Source organism: Elaeis guineensis, chromosome 7, assembly GCF_000442705.2.
Source record: "Elaeis guineensis isolate ETL-2024a chromosome 7, EG11, whole genome shotgun sequence".
NCBI classification, from domain to species: Eukaryota; Viridiplantae; Streptophyta; class Magnoliopsida; order Arecales; family Arecaceae; genus Elaeis; species Elaeis guineensis.
Window position 1 is genome coordinate 84,395,722 of NC_025999.2, and position 16,305 is coordinate 84,412,026.

Below are 16,305 nucleotides of genomic sequence, written 5' to 3' on the forward strand. Positions count from 1 at the left end.
ACTTAATATGGAGAGAGAAAAAATTTCACTAAGAAGACCAAAGAGTTGTTCTAATGTTGATTGAAGTAGTTACTTGGTCTAGTTGGAAAGAAAGAATGTGAGAATATGTGTGGACATATATTTAGTTCCACATCAATTATTTGCTGAAAAAATCTTGAGTACTTATACAGTGTTAGAGAATTCAAATAATGCCTTTTAGCTAGTCTTTTTGGGATGAGATTCTAGATTATTACAAATGGTATCAAAGCCAATCAGACCCATAGCCTATGTGGATTAGAGGATACTACAGTACGAGTTCAGTAGGTTGACCACAAGCTGATCGTGGTGTTTGTGAATAGAAGTATGAATTTGGACTCTTAGCCTGGTAAGAACGCCAAGGCTTAAAGAGAGGGAGTATATGAGGACCGTGCGGGTATGTATTTAGTCCCACATCAGTTGTTCGTTGAGAAGATCTTGAATACTTATACAGAATCAGAGATTATAAAGAAATTTTAGGATATTTCTCAAGAAGAATGCCTCGATTACCATGGTTGCAGAATAAGCCTTGCAATTGTTCTCCTTATGGTCCATATCTTTGCAATTTCAAGATGGTCACTAACTGCTTAAAGATCACAGATAAACATAAGAGGTTATCAGCTTGTTTGAACCATCGAGATTGTCCTTCTTGGGTTTCTTTAAATGTGTCACTAGCCCGAACTATAGACGGTTCCTTTGTGTATCTTTACTTCCTCCCTTTTGCTAATCCCCCTGTATATACCTCATAATCAATAAAGGATCGGTGGCTGATGTCCCAACCTCCATTAATTTCTCCAAAAAAAAAATTCCATCTATAAATCTAAAGTAAAAGAATCGTCATCCTATCTCATGGTGAATAGAAGTTCTTCTTCATGCTTCTAGCATGCAACTCGGTTTATCCATAGAAATTGACAGTTTTCTTTAAGTTCCTTTAGTTCTTTTCACTTGAAGACCGAAGAAGCAGCAAGAATCATCTAGGAGATATTTAATTGGAAAAATAGGGGTCTGAAATCAAAATCGAAATGGATGACTCTCATTCTAACCGTTTGGTTGGGAGGAATCCTATTCCGATTCCGATTTCAAGATGGAATGGGAATGGCTCAATCTATATAAAACTCAATCTCTACTCTCCTCTATGAATTCAAATTTCCATTCTAATTCCAATTTCGATTCCGATTCCAATCACGAACTAAATATTTCGAAAGATTCCAAGCCATTCCGATTCCAATTTCAAACCATTCTGATTTTCATTCCCATTCTAATTTCGATTACAAACCAAACAACCTCCTAAAGAAGATGGATGATTCTGGACTAATTTAGGTCCATTAGAATCACAAACACAACATATTCAATTTTTATTGACATCTGTAAGCATTCATTTCAACTAAAAGAGACCATTGAGCTGCATCATTATCAATAGTGAGAGGCACAAAAATAGTAGGCTGGTTTAAAGGCCTTCCATCTACTTCTAAAGGGTGTTTGGTTTGTAACCGAAATCAGAATGGGAATGAGAATCGGAATGGCTTGGAATCAGAATCAGAATGGCCAAATCTTTCAAAATATTTGGTTCGTGACTGGAATCAAAATCGGAATCGAAATTGGAATGAAAATTTGAATCCATAGAGGAGAGTAGGGATTGATTTCTATATGGATTGAGCCATTCCCATTCCACTCTGGAATCGGAACCGGAATAGAACTCCTCCCAATCAAACGGTTGGAATGAGAATCATCCATTTCAATTTCGATTCTAGACCCCACTTTCCCCAATCAAACACCCTCCTATTGACAATAGAGCTTGTTTGGAAACTTGTAGCTAGCCCCGATAGCAGCTCAAAACAGTGAAGGATGGTTTCAAGGCCGCACAATGATTTTTCTTCTTCTTCGGAAAGGCCAAAGTATTGTCCATGTACTACAATATCTTTGTACCTCTACAAATCCATGGATTTCCTAATCCTTCACAAATCTTAGTGGACGCCTAGCATTGAGCATTTTACAGAAGTGGTCCACTACAAGAATGAATAGAAAAGGAGAGAGGTCTCCTTGCCTAAGCGCCCACCTATAGTAAATCTAGTTGCCAATCTTTCCATTTACATTGACACCAATTTTAGGACTTGATCAGATTTTAAATCCAATTGATCCACAAAGTAGGAAAGTTCCTTTTATCTAGCAACCTGAAAAAGTAATACAGACTCACTCCATTAAGAGGGTGTTTGGTTCGTAACCAAAATCGAAATGGAAATGGGAATCGAAATGGCTTCGAATCAGAATCAGAATGAGCAAATCCTCCAAAGCGTTTGGTTCGTGATCGGAATCGGAATCAGAATCGAAATTGGAATGAAAATTTGAATCCATAGAGAAGAGTAGGGATTGAGTTCTATATATATTGAGCCATTCCTATTCTACTCTAGATTCGGAATCAGAATGAACTCCTCCCAACCAAACGGTTGGAATGGAGTCATCCATTCTGATTCCGATTCCATACCTCCACTCTCTCCAACCAAACATCCTTCAAAAGCCTTCATGAAATGGAGTTTACAAATCACCCCCGCAGGCTATGTCTCCAAGAACGGTGCAAAATCTCATTTGCACACAAAATATTATCTATAATATACCTTTCGTTGATGTAAGCTATCTGCATTGGATCAATAAGGCTGTTAAAAATAGGCTATAGATGGTTAGCCAAAACCTCCGAAATGATTTTTATGCAACCACGAATGAGATTAGTGGGCCTGAAGTTGTTGGGATCTTTTGTCACTTCTTTATTTAGAACAAAGCGTAATTCTTTGTGCACCACAGATGGTGTAGAAAATCCAACGTGAAGTGTATTGTTTCATCCGATTGATCTACATAGTCATTACTTTTCAACGTGCATTTAATACATGCAGGTCGACTTTTTCGTTTAAAAATTGTATGACGAAATTGCTTCTACTCTTTAAAAATTATGACATTCTATGTCCATATTATGACATCCTGCGTCCATAATATGCATGGATATCAAAATTTTTTCTAGAGAATAGAGGCATTTTCGTTATTCAAAATTTTCAAACAAAAAAGCCAACCTGTAAGCATTAATGCGCATTGAAAATAGTTGGACAAAAATGGCCTTCTCATATTATGATATCTTAGGCCATATTATGACGGATTTTGCTACGATGCTCCAAAAGGTATTTTAGTCTTTTTATTATTCATCCATTTTTGATCGTCAGATTAATTATGGACCACTCGAATTTTAACTAGATGAGTATCCATGTACATAGCTGGTGCGGTAAATATTTCAAAAACTAAAACTATTTTATACCACTCTTAAATTTTTTTTTAAAAAAAATCTTCATCATGGCACTAAGACGGAGGAGCCGTGGGTGGAGCGAGGGTGGTGCGGAGAAGTTGCAGGCACGTGCTGGATTGGGGGGCTGCAAAGCCGCTGGCATTGGGGGGTCGAGGAACCACGACCATCTTAGATAAGAGGGCCTGAGGAGAGGGTGGCGATTGGAATCGCGGGCTCATACGGGGTAGAGGGTGTGGGGGGGGGCCGAGATCAGAGGATCTGCGCATGGGGGGTCGCAAAAGCCCCGAGTGTCGGAGAGGGGGCCGGTGGGGATAGGGTGGCGCAGAACCCACTGGTGTGGGGTGAGGGGGTGGGGGAGGTGGGAACCACAAGAGTATGTTGGCGGGGTGGGCAGGTGGTGGGCACACAGAAACCACCGATGCTGATTGGAGGGAGCGGAGGCCAACGCGAGGAGCCATGGGCATTGAAAGGGAGGGGGTGGTCGCAAAAGCCCTGGGCGCTGGAGAGGGGGCGTGATCAGGGAGGGGGAGTTGGGAGTCACAGGCACGCGCTGGGTGGGGGTGGTGGGCGCGTGGAAGCCACCAGTGCCTGACAGGGGAGGCCGACGACAGAGGTTGGAGGGCCACGAGACGGAGTAGCTACGGGCAAGGGGTGCGGAGGAGCTGCCAATGGCATCGGAGGGTCGAGTGGGTGCGGAGAAGCTGCGGGTGGTGCCGAGGGCGAAGGGCGGCAGCAGTGGAGAGGCAGGCGAAGGAGGAGGATGGGGGCAATGCGGCGATGGGGAGTCGGCGAAGGAGGAGAGGCAGTGGAGAGGGAGGTGGGCGACGGGAGGTGTGCGGTGGTGGAAAGGCAGGCGTCGGCCAAGAAAAATTACGAAAGAGAAGAAGAAGAATTAAAAAAGATATTATTTTTTAAAAAATAATAGAATATAAAAATATGATAGTGAAATATCTTAAATACCCTTCGTAATAAAATAATATAGCAAAATCCTATTATGACATCCTGGGCTATATTATGCTATAAAATATCATAATTTTTTTCAAAAGATTAGAGTATTTTCGTTATACAAAATTTTTAAATGAAAAAATTGATTTGCAGACATTAAATGCACGTTGAAAAGTGATGACTACGTAGATCAATCGAATAAGATGGTATACTTTACATCAGATTTTCTACATTGCTCATGATGCACAAAGAATTTCTCTTGGAATAAGCGTGAGGAATGCATAATTCATCCTTACAAGATCCAAATTTCTATAATAAAACTGCTGGAAGAGAGAAAAGAGATTATGTTTTATCAAGTCCTGGAAGCACCGGAGAAAACACACAGAATCCATTGGCCCTGGGCTCTTATCTTCATTAAAACTAAACACGGCAGTCTTTGCTCCTTCAAGCGAGAATGAGGCAACCAAACCATCCATGGGTATATAGAGGGTGGGTAAAGAGAATCTTGTGGAGCGGCCAGAGTTCGGTCAATGGATGAATTCCGAAGTACCTCCCCCTCTTAAATACCTGGGCATGCCTCTCAATGGAGTCAAACCCCCTAAATCATATAGCTCGTCCTTTTGCAACGAGTGGAAAGTAGATTGGCTCCATGGAGAAGCAAATATCTTCCCTTTGGAGGTAGACTCACACTAATTAACTCTGTTCTTTCTTCTCTATCCTTTTAGTGCATGTCTCCTTTTAAATTACTAGATTGGATGATCAAAAGAATTGATAAATCTAGAAGATCTTTCTTTGGAATAGTTCTTTGACCGCTCGTGGTCTTTCTTGCAAGATGAACTAGAGCATATATGCTTGCAAAGGAAAAGCAGCCGGGAATAAGATATTCACAATTTAATAATGCATTGTTGGCAAAATGGGTTGAAGACATTATGAAAGATCGAAATCTGAGGAACAAATCGAATTTGCATATCACAGGAAATTAAAGTTGTCAATGTGTTGGAACCACCCAAGTGGTGTTCAAATTTCTGGAAAGATGACATCAAGGCACTCCTAGCTTTTGGGAACCGTTTGCATTTCTGGATTTAGGAATGGTCAACATACCTCTGTTTAGAAAGATAAATGGTTTTGCGGTGCATCTCCAAAAGTGATCTTCCCCTCTATTTATGCTTGCAGCACCAAAAAGAATGGTACTGCATTATAGAATTTTTTTCAATTGCAGGACCATGGCATAGAAACCTAGACAGCCAATCTCACAATTGGCAGACAATGTAGATCACCATAACCATCACGTCCCTGCTTACCTTGGGTGCATTTGGTTATACTTTTTGATTTTTGATTTTTGATTTTTAAAAAATATTTTTTATTTTTTTTATTTTTACTATCGAGTAAAAATAAAAAAAAAAAAATATATTTGATAACTACGTTGCTATAAAGTAAAAATAACGTTTGGGAACGACAGGTGAAGAGTTGACGAAAGAGAAGGTTCGGAAAGGAGGGAGAAGGAGATAGAGAGGTGAAGAGCTCGACGAGAGAGAACGTTCAGACTCTTTACTTTTTGGTTTGACGTTTTAGATGTGAGAAAGCAAAAAAAAGTAGACAAGTAAATTTTGATAAATAAAATTTTTTGCTTTGTATATAAAGTAATTATTTTAATTTTAATTTTTTACTTTTCATAATGTTACCAAATATTATTTTTTAATTTTTATTTTTTAAAAATTAAAAAAAATATATATTTTTAATGACTAATCAAACGCACCTTTAGTCACATTAAACCGTGAGGAAGACAAGATTGTGTGGAATTTAAGCAGTAAAGATGGTTTTAGCCCGGAGTCTACGTATCAGTTAATCAACTGAAGAGGGGTGAAGTGTAGGTTTGCCACATCCCTTTGGAGCCTTTCAGTGCCACTTAAGGTTACATGTTTTCTATGGCTGTGTTGGAGAAAGATGCTGAATATAGCGGACAATGTTAGAAGGAAACTCGGTAGGAACTTGGGCGGCTATGTGTTGTGTAAAAATTCTACTGAATCAGTAGATCACCCTTTTTCTTGGATTGTAGTTTTTTCACCACCATTTGGAAAGAGTTATGTCCATTGATTGGTGTTTCGCACTTGCGTGGTTCCTTTGAAGGCCTGTACTTGGAGTGGAGGAGGAGAAAATTTTCCAAAGCTACTCAGCCTGTGGCATTAATGTTGATAGGTGCCATTTCCTGATCTTGCTGGAAGGAGAGAAACCCATGCAATTTTTTGAACAAACAAGCTTCAATTAACTCGGTTGCTAAAAAGGGTTTGCATTTGTTCGACTGGTCCATTCTCTGCAATTCCAGCCTTGTCACACTGCATGCAAAGTTATGGCACAAAATAAGAGGGCTGTAGGACTTGTTGACTGGTATGTAAATTTACTGAATATATGAAGGTTTGCATGTCAAGTCGTCCATCTCTTGTAGGCTATTATAGTGCTGGCCTTATGGCTTTAGATGTTACAGTTGGTTCTTGCAAGTTAGATGGGGGTTTTATCACCTTCCCCTGGGTCACAGCTCTGGTTGTTCATGAATGATCTCTGTATGTCTCTGTTTTTGTTTCCTTTAAGCTGGTGTGAGGGCATCTAAGCCAAACTTCCTTGTCTGTAAATATTCTTGAGTATATAATAAAAACCGTAGGTGGCTGCTTTTCCAACCTCCATTTTTTTAGCAAAAAAAAAAAACTTCCATTGACATTAACAAAAGATATATTGTGTGGGGAAGCAGTGGCATCAGTTTGTGCATTTGTCTCCCAAACAACAACAACAACAAAAAAGGAAAAAAAAGGGACTATGGTGCAAAGATTCCATAGTGGAATGGTGCTAGTTTTAAGCAGCAGCAACTGTTCCACCGTTGCTGGACATTTCAGATCCTCCAGTTGCTTGGGGAGCATGAGTCTTTGGAGATGTCAATGAGCACTTCTCTTTCTGATCATCTATGTTCATTTGGTGCTGCCTACACTCCAGGCTACAGAATCCAATTTCAACCCTGGGTATGGAAGGAGAAGTAGGTGAATACAAATAAGTCTCACTTACCTTATAAGAACAAAGATTAAGCATCTCAAGTGGACGTCAAAGATTGCAAGGTGTTCCTGGTTTGGGAGGTGTCATCAAATGAGGTCATTCTACACTAATCCTGGGATTCCACAGAGTGAAAATATTTTGATAGTCTAGAACAAGTATATGTAGATGTAAACATGCATGCAAAGAAAACTATTTCCGTAAGAATCTATAAATGAATTTTTGAATCACTAATGAAATGATAATTCAATACAATTGTCAAGTTATGATACAATCTTAGATCTCAAGGGACAGGCTATAAATGCATAAAAACCTGCTGATCAAGTAGTTATACTCTACCACTGCATATTACCAAGGGTCAAGACCATAACTAACAACCTTGTTCTGACCACTCTAATTGGCTTTTCAAGCTTATTTAGATGTTCATGCCGATGAAAGGTTGCATCGGCTGTCAGTGTAAACTTCTTCAAATCCTTGTTCATAACTTGAGTCAGATATCTCTATGAGTCCTGTCATCTTTCATGAACTTAAACCATAAACCTCTTTTATGATGTAATGAGTATCTAATAATAGTTAGTGTTAACCCCATCAAATCTAATTATTTAACATATTTTGACACTATTTAGATGTTCCTGCCAATGAAAGGTTGCATCGGCTGTCAGTATAAATTTCTTCAAATCCTTGTTCACAACTTAAGTCAGATATCTCTCTGAGTCCTGTCATCTTTCATAACCCTTAAACCATAAACCTCCTGTATGATGTAATGAATATCTAATAATAGTTAGTGTTAATCTCATCAAATGTAAGTTATTTAACATACTTTGACACCATATAGATCACTGGATTCCTCTCCAAATTCTTTTGGACAATTTCAACCAAGTGATTTTAGATTCTTCCCTTCCATGACCCTTCGACACAATTGTAATTAACAAGTTAATCTAGAGAGAAGCATAAATTCTGACTTATTGTGGACCCACTACAACATTCCTTTAGGGTTTGGAAATCAAACCATCCCATTTGTTAGGTGTGCCAATATGTGTATATGCAAAGAAGACATGGAATACTCATATAGGAGGCATGCAGCTAGAAAGACCATCCCACTTTACACTGTGGCACTTGAAAAGAAAAAGAACTTAAACCATACTCATGAATTTAAGTGACCTAAAGGAAATTTGTTCATCAAATATATGGACTTACGACACAATTATAATTTAACTTTCTAAGAAAAAAGTCAATAAAAGCCAGATAAGCAATCATATCTTTAGTAAGAAAGGTATAAAAGAACATGCAATCGAGGAAGATAAACCACACGATTGTTCATATGGATTATACGCAACCCAAAAGACTACATCAAAGGGAGAAACTCTAATTTTATACGAGTTTCCTTAAACCAGTGCATCAACTTTGTTTGAAAACAAAACTCCAAACATAAAAATAAAATGATAATAATCATATGAGCTTAACACACAACATCCAGATAGTTATTTCAAGATCTTAAAGAACAAATAAATTGTAGTAAATTAAATCAAAAAACAAAAGATCCCTATGTGCTAATACATACCAACAAACTATCCGAAAAGAACATGTTTGACAGAGTAAATTGGACGTTCCAAAGAAAATAAAATGCTTACAATCCACGGAAAGCAATAAAATTCCCATTTTTTCATTAGTATTTGGATATCCTGCACAAGTACGCAAAATTCACAAGAAGACATCAAATTAAGGATAAGAGACGTTTTCCCCCTCGTTTATGTCCATCTGGGATCGATTTATAGGTTATACCTATAGATGAAAGTATCGAGGCCAGGGTCTAGGTGGCGTTTGCAGAGGTCACAGGCCCTGAGGAACTGGGCCGTCCCGGCCAACTCGAAGTCCGTGAAGCTTCGCCTCTGGACGCTCCTCGGCTCCGCCTCCCTCCGCCGCTCGTGGGCGCGGTGCGCCCCGTCCTCGTCCGACGCCTCCGCCGCAGCCGCGAGGTCCACCGCAGAGAACTCCGTCACACTCGTCGTCCGCCGCATCGGTGGCCGTGGCCGCGGCGACCGGGCGGACCGCGGCCGCTTCCCCAAAATCATCTTCTCCCCGCGCCGCTCTCTCTCCCTCTCCTCCTCTCGCTGGCTTCGGAGGGCGCGGAGAAACGAAAGAAGAAGGGGGCAAGGCGTGACGGACTCGGGAGGGAAGGGCGCGAGGTGGGCGGGGATTTCGTAGTTGGGCGGAGGAGAGATGAAAAAGGGGAAGGGGAATGAATCTGTACCGTTGATAGGCCTAACCCGCACCTATCATCATGGTCAAGAACTTTATTTGCCAAGATCAGCCATTATATTTTCACTCATCTAGTCATTTAATTAAAACCATTATTTTTTTATGGAAAATAACAAAATTTTAGTTTTTAATTAAAATTTATTTTTTAGTTTATTAAATCTTATTATTTATCTTCCTAACATAGAATAGATATCTGAAACTATTACATTAGGCATAAGTCATGGAATTTTTGATATATAGGCACAGGATAATTGATGGCCAACATATAGCCAATTAAATAGAACCGAATGAGTCCTAGTCAGTACAGTTTAACCTAATCATGTCTCTAATCAACCTTAAATTAACATAGGACAATTGAAGAAGTTCTAACTACAAGCACATAAGCAAGAAAGCAACTTGGACTATGGTGAGCAAAGAGCACAGAGCAACTGATCACTCAGGGGATTAGAGATGGAGTTTAGATTACTTTAAGATATATGTAGTGGGTGAATTAATTATGGATTCGTGTGAAAGAAGGTAAATCCTTCTTTCATACATAGGATTGGAACTAGGTCAGATTGGGTGAGACCATACTTTTACTCAAACTCGGCTCGATTCGAATTTTCGATCGAGTTTTGGTTCGAATTTTTTTCACATACCAAAGCGCGGCCTATTTTGAATCTAAATCCATCAGTCATCTTTCTCACACTTATTAAATTTGGGGTTAAAGTCAAGGTTTGTTCTGACAAATATAGTCAAAGGTGGCACAAACGATGCGGCGATGTAGCACAATCAAGCAAAGATAGGTCAAGGAGTATAGGAGAAGCGTCATAGAGAAGGACGATGTTGTCGCAAGTGAGAATGCATCCAAAGTGTTGGCAGCGACAAAGTGAAGAGAGTTGGCGAGATAGTCAAAGTAGGTGGCGATCTTGCGGCGAGCATCATGGTGAAGAGGTGGGGGGGACAAGGTGGAGAGGACAAAATGAGCCGTGGCAATGAGATACCAAGGTTGGAGAAGGCAAGGTCACAGCAAACGTCGACGAGAATGGTGTCCCAGAGATCGAGAGTGATGATCTTCTTACAGACGGTGGAGGTCGAAGAGGCAATAGTCTCCTCGTACATGAACTTGACCATGGTAGACATGTCGCAAGATACTTTGATTTGGAATTTTATTGGGGCTCTTCGAGAGAAGAAGAGCCCCGACTCTCCATTTAAGTGATCAGGCTCTAGCTCGAGTGTAAATTCGGGCTCGGGCTTAAGTAGGGCTAAGAATATATTCAAGCCTGGTCTGAAATAAAATGGGCTATATATCTAAGCTCAAATCAGGCCTGATATATATTGTTTAGGCCTAATCCATAGCTGATCCAAAGTTGACCCAGTCTGAGCTCATTTTCTGTCCTATTCATACAAAAGATACAACCTTGGTTCCTTTTTGAGACTGGTTCAACCCTCATATAGGGCTCTACTTGTTAGATAATGCACATAGGATATTTTAATATTCATCCCCACTTTTGGGAAGCCTAGCAGATCTTTATGTTAATTGAGTAATAACTGGTCATTTAAGAATTGATGCCTTTCATTTAGAATTCCTTTCTTCTGATCAAGCCACGAAACAATAGTAGTAAGCATGAAGATGGTTGACCATGTATTCTTTGCAAAAGATGTCGTTCATCAAGCAAAGCAAAGATTTGTGAATAAATCAGGAGATTGAGACACTTCTAATTATTGACAAATGGTAGTCCAAATATTCAAAGTAAAAAGGCATTGGACTATTTTGACAAGACCATTTTAGAGAACACAACCACTATAGTTTCTTAAGATTCTTTATTTTGAGCTTGCTAATCAAGCAAAACCAAAGGAAGAGGACTCATATGAGATGTGGCAACCAAGATCGATCAATCACAACCCTTGACTGATAGGGCCATTTGCCCTTTCGATACACACACACACCACACCCATACATGCATACATAAATAAAATTCAACAATACATATTATACCAGGGCTATATATAAAAGTTTCACCTTCCAAAGTAGTTATCTCTCCCTTGATTTATGAGGAAGTATTGCATGCTTGATATCATTAAAAATTTATGCAGTTGGAAGTCAATCCATATATTTCATTAAGCTTGATCATGCGATATCTGTTAATTAATATGGGAAGGTTTACTTGTTGAAGTCCACGCACAGATTGCAAACCATGGAAGACAAGCGTCCAGTCCCCAAAGTCTTAAACATTTTAATAAATATGTAACATTAAATTAGTATAGTTCCAATAATTGAAAATCTTTTCTTGGGGGAGTATTTACTTAATCTTCAATGGAGCGGCTAAATATTCCGCCTTTTTAATTTATTTTTCTTTTTTTTTTTAAGGATATTTCTTAAAAGCAATCTAGATGTCAACTGTGACATGCATATTGAAAGCAAAATAGAGATTGCAATATGCTTAGTTTGAGGTTGGAAGCACTTATCACATAAGATGATAAGAGGATATAGAAGATGAGATAGTAAAAGTCAAGGAAACCATATTGAGCAAAAGCAATGAAGAGAAGTGTTAAGGGTCTTTTTGATATCGTTGTTGATTTTGTATTTTTTTGTTTCATTTCCCATTAGTGAATATCATATGTATGCAGATGCTGAAGATAGCATTTAAACAAACTTTTTTTTACTTTTTCTAAAGTAATAAATATTAGCTAGCAAAAACTTTAAAATTTTTATAAGCATTTTATAAAAATAAAAAAATTTCAACATACATGTTGTTGGGTCAGATTTCTTGAATTTTTGGAAAGAAAAAAAAAAAAAAGAACAATACCAAACAAGTTCCGATAGATCTACGTTGAACTGGAATGTTAATTGATTTTCTAGGACCATGATGTTTTAAGGGAATATTGCTAGGGGATGAAATAACTATCCTGTTGGTTAATGCTCATCCTCACAATGTACAAACTATAATTTTGTAGAATTAAATATTATCATCATTTGCACAGTGTGCATGGCTAGGCATAACATGAACTCTTTAGTAAACAAGAATGATGATTAGCCCACGGGCACTCAGCTTAAGCAAAATGCTACCTTCCATGCAATTCAACATTAATAATGCATTTATTAATTTTTTTGTGAATAATACATATATTAATCATAGAGAATATTATCTGGCGGCAAAACAATTCTTTGATGCGTACAAATAGTTGCTATATGCTCTTCTTAGTGCTGTACATGAGTGATTTACGATTCACTTGTTTCCAATATGATCAAAAATGACATCAAACATAGAATTTTCATAAAAATAAGTTACTCAAGTGCTGTAGTTGATGTTATGACGTTTATGTTGCAATTTTTATGGACAAGAAAGTAAAAACAAAAAAAATATGCATTATTGGAATAATTATTATTATAGACTTATAAAAATTTTCATGAGAGCCTCTCAAGCCAGGAAAGTCTACAATAATTATTATCACAGACTCATCAAAATACCTCCATTCAGATATTTAGGCATCATTTAAACTAAGAATAGCATTCATCTTGAATATGCTTTCTTTGGATGTCATGTGTTCTATTGGTTCGGCTTATACCACATTTGGTAGTTTATCTTAAAAAAGATCAATACAATCATCCTTCAGGATGATACATATTATCTACAATTGCAAGGCAAGGCATCATCTGATGAAAACATGATATCATTGGATCTATAACTCTTTTTGCAAATCCAAAGGAGGCCTGATATGCAACAAACTCTCGTAAGAAGTCGTGATAAAAAAATGGTTGCATCGAGTTGCACTGCATGGTAACCATGCATGCAGCTCATCGACCAAATTCCTAGTTCAAACGAACGGATCACAGTAGACCCGGTTCAACTCGCCCGATTCTCCATCCGTTTCAACTCGTTTCTGGAACACATTCCTATCCCACCTGCAATCTCGCTCGCTCCGCGATCGCCGCGCGTAAAAGGCGAAAGCCGCTTGGGGCGGTAATCATACCTTCCTCTCTGTCCCTCACCTCCTCCCGCGTGAATCCCCACCGACGCCAGCTATCATCACCCCGACCTGGTCTCCTCACCACCTCCCGTGTAGATTACCACACCAATTCGATGATTAATAACCGAATGATCCTCCTTAGTCTCCATGATTGATCTCACCTTCGGTGACCGTAACAAAAGTATATTTATAAGTAGGCACCACCCGTGACTAGCTCTGCACTCACATCACTCACTTTCCCTATTTCGAGTTTCTTCACCGCGTCTCCGTTTTCTTGCCTGATTTAGATTGCCGCCGATGGCGAAGAACCAGATCCCGACGTTCGCCGCGTGGGCCGTCGCGGCGGTGGCAGCGGCATTCTTCCTCCCGGCGGCGGTAAGCGGCGCGCGCGACGTGAAGGCGGCGACCAACAAGGGGTTCGTCGTCCAGGGCCGCGTCTTCTGCGACACCTGCCGCGCTGGCTTCGAGACACCCAAAAGCACTTACATCGCTGGTAAGCTCGCCCCGCCGCACCATCTCGCTACTTCTTTGGCTTGATTTTGGACTCTGGCCATCAGATCTCGGCAGTGTTCCGGTCGGATCCGATGAGAAACGCGTTCCAATCGTAGTGTGGGAAGTGTTTTACTAGAAATAGGTGGGATAACGAAACGGCTTCGGATCCTCCTCGCAGAGATGGATCATTTCTTTTCTGAGCGATTTTCTGTCGTAAAGGTCGTTTCTGCCGAGTTTCCACACCTTAGTGGCCAAAATGAAATACTTATTCAGAATAAAGGAGTGGAATAAAATGGAGGCATAATTATATTGTAGCATTTTCCTAGAATAACTTTATTCAGATTTGACGGAATATGTCCTTCACCATTTTCCTCCGTTCAGGACTAAAGTTTTGGTGTTTTGAAAAATTTAGCGAACTAAACTGGAAAAACAAGATAGTTCTCTTAGTAATAGAGTACGGTGTGTGCAGGGATTTAGTTTAGGTAGAATTAGATCTTCTATAAGCGGAATCGCTCATGTTCTGAAGTCGTAAGATAAAATCATGCTTTTTTCCTATGTTCATCTTTTTATTTTTATTTTTTTTTTGGGTGCTTTGCAGGTGCAAAGGTGAGACTAGAATGCCGATCGAGGACCACCGGCGCAAAGACGTGCAGCTTCGACGGCGTGACGGACCGCAGTGGCACCTACAACATCCTTGTCGCCGATGAGCACGAGCACGAGACCTGCGAGGCGGTGCTCGTGAGTAGCCCGGTGAAAGGTTGTGCCAAGACGCTGGAGGGCCGGGAGAGGGCTCGTGTGTTCCTCACCAACAACAACGGCATTGCATCAACCAAGAGGTTTGCCAACTCACTGGGCTTCCAAAGGGATATCGCCTTGGCAGGCTGCGCTCAGCTGCTTAAGATGTATCAGCAATATGAGAATGAAGTCTAGTTTGAAAAGAATATAGTCTGGTCTCCTTCTATGTAGGCTAATAGCCAAAGGATCCTTTCTTTGCTGTTATGATTGTTCTGGGTACCTTACTTGGTTCTTTTATTTGACAATTGGTAAATCTATCTATTCCGTTTTGGTATCCTAGGATGATGGTTTCTAGTTTTATATTGTGAGTGCGATTGTGGGTTCTTTTTCATCTATGGTTTAGGAGAAAACAGGATTGTTTCTTTTGGTTTGTGGGAGGGAAAGGTTTTATCTTATTGCGGATCTGTCACATTGCTCTATATTTCAGCTTGCAATTGGATCTTACTGTCTCGTTTTGGTTGCGGAAAGGATGGTAATTTCTGAATCCAAATCTGCTTTACCAGATCACAGATAGGCCAATGAATGATAGGTACAGGCAGGCTACAGGCTCTTGATGGAGTGGGCCAGACAGCATTCAATTCACGCGTAGGCGTGCCGTATATGACGCACTAATTGACCTGGATGCGGTTCATGTTGCGTGTGAGGGATTTTTCAGAAAAAAAAAAAAAAGTTTTAGCATTGGAATGGCATCATGTTTTTCTTTTTTTTTTTTTTTTGAAGATAAAATATTCATACATAATGAGTATAAATACAATCTAAAAAATTTAAAAAAAAATATTTTGAAAGGACATCGAGCTGCATTATCAGATTTTTGCTCCTTTATGTTGTTCTGCGTTAAAAGATAACAGAAAAAAAAATGAAGAAAAATAAAACAAACATCTAAAAAAATTATTTTATAATGTTTGTTGAGATTTACTTTCTGTTCCTGATAATGGAGCTAGTAGAATTAAAAAAAAAAAAAAATTTCAAGCTCACTGTCTGTCTTCTTTCCCCATCGTCCATAGGATTTTTTTTTCTTTACCTCAAAATATTTGTCTTATTGCCCGAGCTAGAGTTGAATCGAACCGGAGTATCTCTGATCAAATATTAATATATTATATTTATTTAATTTAATAAATAAATAAAATAAATATAGATATTAATTAGATGTAAAAATTATATTATATTTTTGAAAAAAATCAGGATATTTTTGTGATATAAATTAATGATAATTAAATTTTGTGAATATAAAACCAAAATTGAACTTTGTGAACATAGAATTTAAGCTATTAGGAAATACAACTTAAATTGTTAATTAACCTGTCATTTATTTTTTAAAAAATAATAAATTTTATATAAAATCAAATAGAATTGTAAATAGAAACGCATATATAGATATAGATTGGATAATTTTCTATGTTAATCTATATTTATTTTTTAATAAATAAAAATATTAATCAAATGTTCAGATTTTTATCTATTTTGGATAGATTAGTATATGGAATGTATCTAGATAGATATATTATCTAATTTATTTTTATCTCTAT

At 38.7% G+C, this 16,305-nt stretch overlaps 2 protein-coding genes across 2 annotated transcripts; one reads left to right on the forward strand and one right to left on the reverse strand.

Annotated features, from left to right (window-relative positions):
• Nucleotides 1-6,923: 6,923 nt before the first annotated feature.
• Nucleotides 6,924-9,504, reverse strand: LOC105048610 (FCS-Like Zinc finger 5). Its single transcript, XM_010927963.4, has 2 exons — nt 9,065-9,504; nt 6,924-7,250 (listed from the first exon to the last, which is right to left on the reverse strand). Exons 1-2 carry the CDS (start codon nt 9,352-9,354, stop codon nt 7,091-7,093), a joined length of 450 nt encoding a protein of 149 aa, XP_010926265.2. The 5' UTR covers nt 9,355-9,504; the 3' UTR covers nt 6,924-7,090.
• Nucleotides 9,505-13,699: 4,195 nt separating this feature from the next.
• LOC105037876 (pollen-specific protein C13) lies at nt 13,700-15,053 on the forward strand. The gene is made up of 2 exons (XM_073261305.1): nt 13,700-13,985; nt 14,583-15,053. Exons 1-2 carry the CDS (start codon nt 13,790-13,792, stop codon nt 14,912-14,914), a joined length of 528 nt encoding a protein of 175 aa, XP_073117406.1. The 5' UTR covers nt 13,700-13,789; the 3' UTR covers nt 14,915-15,053.
• Nucleotides 15,054-16,305: the final 1,252 nt, after the last annotated feature.

Excerpts from the sequence above, each read along its gene's own strand:
- LOC105048610 (XM_010927963.4), bottom strand. The coding sequence starts at position 9,354 with ATGATTTTGGGGAAGCGGCCGCGGTCCGCCCGGTCGCCGCGGCCACGG. Across the intron at positions 7,251-9,064 it reads CTCGATACTTTCATCTATAG|GGTTGAAATTGGATTCTGTA; the intron begins GTATAACCTATA and ends TTCCATACCCAG.
- LOC105037876 (XM_073261305.1), top strand. The coding sequence starts at position 13,790 with ATGGCGAAGAACCAGATCCCGACGTTCGCCGCGTGGGCCGTCGCGGCG. Across the intron at positions 13,986-14,582 it reads CAAAAGCACTTACATCGCTG|GTGCAAAGGTGAGACTAGAA; the intron begins GTAAGCTCGCCC and ends GGTGCTTTGCAG.